The following is a 2,691-nucleotide window of genomic DNA, read 5'->3' as shown; positions in this document are numbered from 1 at the left end:
GACGGCCCCAGACGCCTGAGTAGACTCCAGTATATTTAGCGTTGAGGCGCCTGGAAGTTTCTTCCGCCAGCACAGACTCCGTCTTTAAGCAGATTCAGCCCAGATGTAGCAGGCACTGTGACCTCGCAGTCCCCTGGCAGTTTCTCTCCGCCACTGTTTCCTGTTGTGCACCCATCAGCTGGGGGTGGGGGTTGCAGGGGGGGGCTGGCCACATGTGGCCAATGCAAAACAAGTCCCTGCCCCTCTCTGAGTGCTTTCCTCTCTTCACAGGCCTGCAGAGGCGCCGCCAACATGGGGCTTAAGCTGTCCTGCCTGAAAGGTAAGGTGTGCGGCGCCGCCCCCACCAGCTCCCACAGGGAGGTGGACGAGAGAGAGGGGGGAGGTGAAGGGATGAGGCAGAGAGAGTGGGAGGGTAAACCCTGAGGCCCCACCATTGCTGCCCTGGAGAGGGAGGGGGCATCCCTTAAGACATCCCCTGTACACAGTAGGTGCTCTATAAATTCTTGCTCTGACTCTGAGCACTCCTCCAGGCCTTCCCTTTCATTTGCGGTGGAGTGGTGGGGGAAGTCGCAGTGCCCTGGGGCCTCAGTTTCCCCCTCAGAGGGACTAATCCCCAGGCTGTAGAGAATACGGGAGCAGGAGGCCCTCGGCAAGGGAGTCAGGCACACACTGGGGTGTTTGTTCTCACAAAAACACACCCAGGCTGTTACCACCCAAATGGGAGGTCCGGGTGGCCAGGTGCTGGGAGAGATGACAGGCCAGCAGGGAGAAAGTTCTAGAAGGACACAAAACCGCTGAAGCGTGTTATGGGTTTGGCATAGGCAGCCCAGACCTCCGTCCTGTGCTGTAGACCTGCTTGTCCAGTGCCTGGATGGCCCTGGGGCACCTCAGACCAATGTGACTCACACAGGAGACATCCCACCCAAAGCCCATTGCTGTCCCTCCTCTTGGTTCTGTTTCGATGGCATATTCCGGCCTCCCACCCTGACCCCACGTCTCCCCAGCCTGAAGTCTGGGAGCTTCCGTGGATGGCCCCTGGCCCAGGTGCCGCCTGCCACCAACCCTGGCTTTGCCTCCTGGATGCATGGGGGCCTGGCCCCGGCTCCATCCTCCCAAAATGGCCATGGCTCTCACCCCCTCCAGCATGCTGTTCAGGCCCAGCCTGACCCTGTGGTTCTTCTGCCCAAGACAGACTCTCGGTACTCCCTGTGGCCAGTGGTGTGATGGCCAGACTCCTAGCTGCCCCTGGGCTCCACCTGTCTGGCCTCAGTGACCTCCTTTCAGGCCCAGCAAGGGCCCTCTATGCTCACCTGGACAGGAAGCCTGGCATGGAGCTGTGCGCTGGGGCCTATGTACAAGACAGCCTGCACGTGCTTTCTGGCCTCACTGCTGCCACCGAGTGACCTGAAACCAGTGCCTCAGTTTCCTTATCAGTAAAATGGGCTCATGAGGGGACCATCTCAGGTCCACCATGAGCACAGAGCTGGTGCCTGGCCCCCATGGGAGCTGCTGCTGCCACAATTACTTTCATTATTTCCCTCAAATTCACCAGGCTCGATAGCCCATTCTGTGAGCTGTAGGCAGGCTTAGGGGTTTTGGTTGCAAGCTACAATAACTGATATTAGTTAACATGAGCAAAGAAGGAATTTACTAGAAGCTTGAAGGGGCACCCACGGGAGAAGTGAAGTCAGGAGGGTGGGAAGGTCCAGCCAGGACGAGTAGTCCACCTTCAGTTTCCCACGGCGGGGAGGAGTCAGCTCAGGAGAGCATCCAATTGGCTCGGCTTAGGTCTTATGCCCACCCTTGGCATCTTGATTGACTACTTCTCCAAGTCCCGCGCAAAAGGGAGCAGCGGAGAAAATCGGGGTGTTGTTTGCACAGTGGGGTGGGATGATGGAGAGGCATCAGCATCCCACGTCCCCTGCAGGGCCTGGTTCTTTCTGAGACTCCAGGTTGAGCCCACAGAGGAGTGGGACACGTTTGCTGAATGAGCAGTAGAAGTTGATTCAGAGCAGCCAGTGTCTGGGAAGCTCAGGCCTGAGCCCTTGCAGCCTGAGGATACTCTTACCTTAGCCGTCATCATGAGTCTCCCCATACCTGGCTCAGAGTAGGCATTCAGGACATTTTTTTTTTTTTAATTATGGTAGAATATATGTATATATATATAAACTTATATGTATATGTACATAAGTTTACCATCTTAACCCCTAAGTGTATAGTCCAGTGGCACTAAGTACATTTACATTGCTGTACAACCATCAGCACCATCCATCTCCAGAATGAATATTTCATCCTCCCAAACCGAAACTCTGCACCCACTAAGCATTAACTCCCCATTCCCTCCTCCCCCAGCCAATGGCCACCACCATTCTACTCTCTGTCTGAGTTTCACTACTCTAGGGACCTCGCCTAAGTAGAACCCTATGCTCTTTGTCCTTTTGTGTCTGGCTCTGTTCACTCAGCGTGTTTTCCAGGCTTGTCTGTGTTGTATGGATCAGTCAATGCTTTGCTTCCTTTACACAGCTGAATAACACCCCACTGTGTGGATACGCCACATTGTGTTTATCCATTTATCCATCCGTGGACACTTGGGTTGTTTTCACCTTTGGCTGTTGTGTCAGGACATCTTGGGTTTTTTTTGTTTTTTTTTTAAAAAGATGACCGGTAAGGGGATCTTAACCCTTGACTTGG

At 54.5% G+C, this 2,691-nt stretch overlaps 1 protein-coding gene across 1 annotated transcript in view; it reads left to right on the top strand.

Moving 5' to 3' along the window:
- The first annotated feature begins 282 nt into the window (after positions 1-282).
- The window catches only part of LOC103586633 (chromosome unknown open reading frame, human C16orf74), a 26,030-nt gene continuing 23,621 nt past the window's right edge, over positions 283-2,691 (top strand). Inside the window, exon 1 of the mRNA XM_008567934.1 lies at positions 283-319. Within this exon, the coding sequence (XP_008566156.1) occupies positions 292-319 (28 nt within the window). The 5' untranslated portion in view covers positions 283-291. The remainder of the gene's footprint in view (positions 320-2,691) is intronic.

This window comes from Galeopterus variegatus, unplaced genomic scaffold, assembly GCF_000696425.1.
Source record: "Galeopterus variegatus unplaced genomic scaffold, G_variegatus-3.0.2 Scaffold357, whole genome shotgun sequence".
In the NCBI taxonomy this organism is placed as follows: Eukaryota; Metazoa; Chordata; class Mammalia; order Dermoptera; family Cynocephalidae; genus Galeopterus; species Galeopterus variegatus.
Note: the sequence above shows the minus strand (reverse complement) of the source record. Positions and strands in the feature narration are given on the sequence as shown.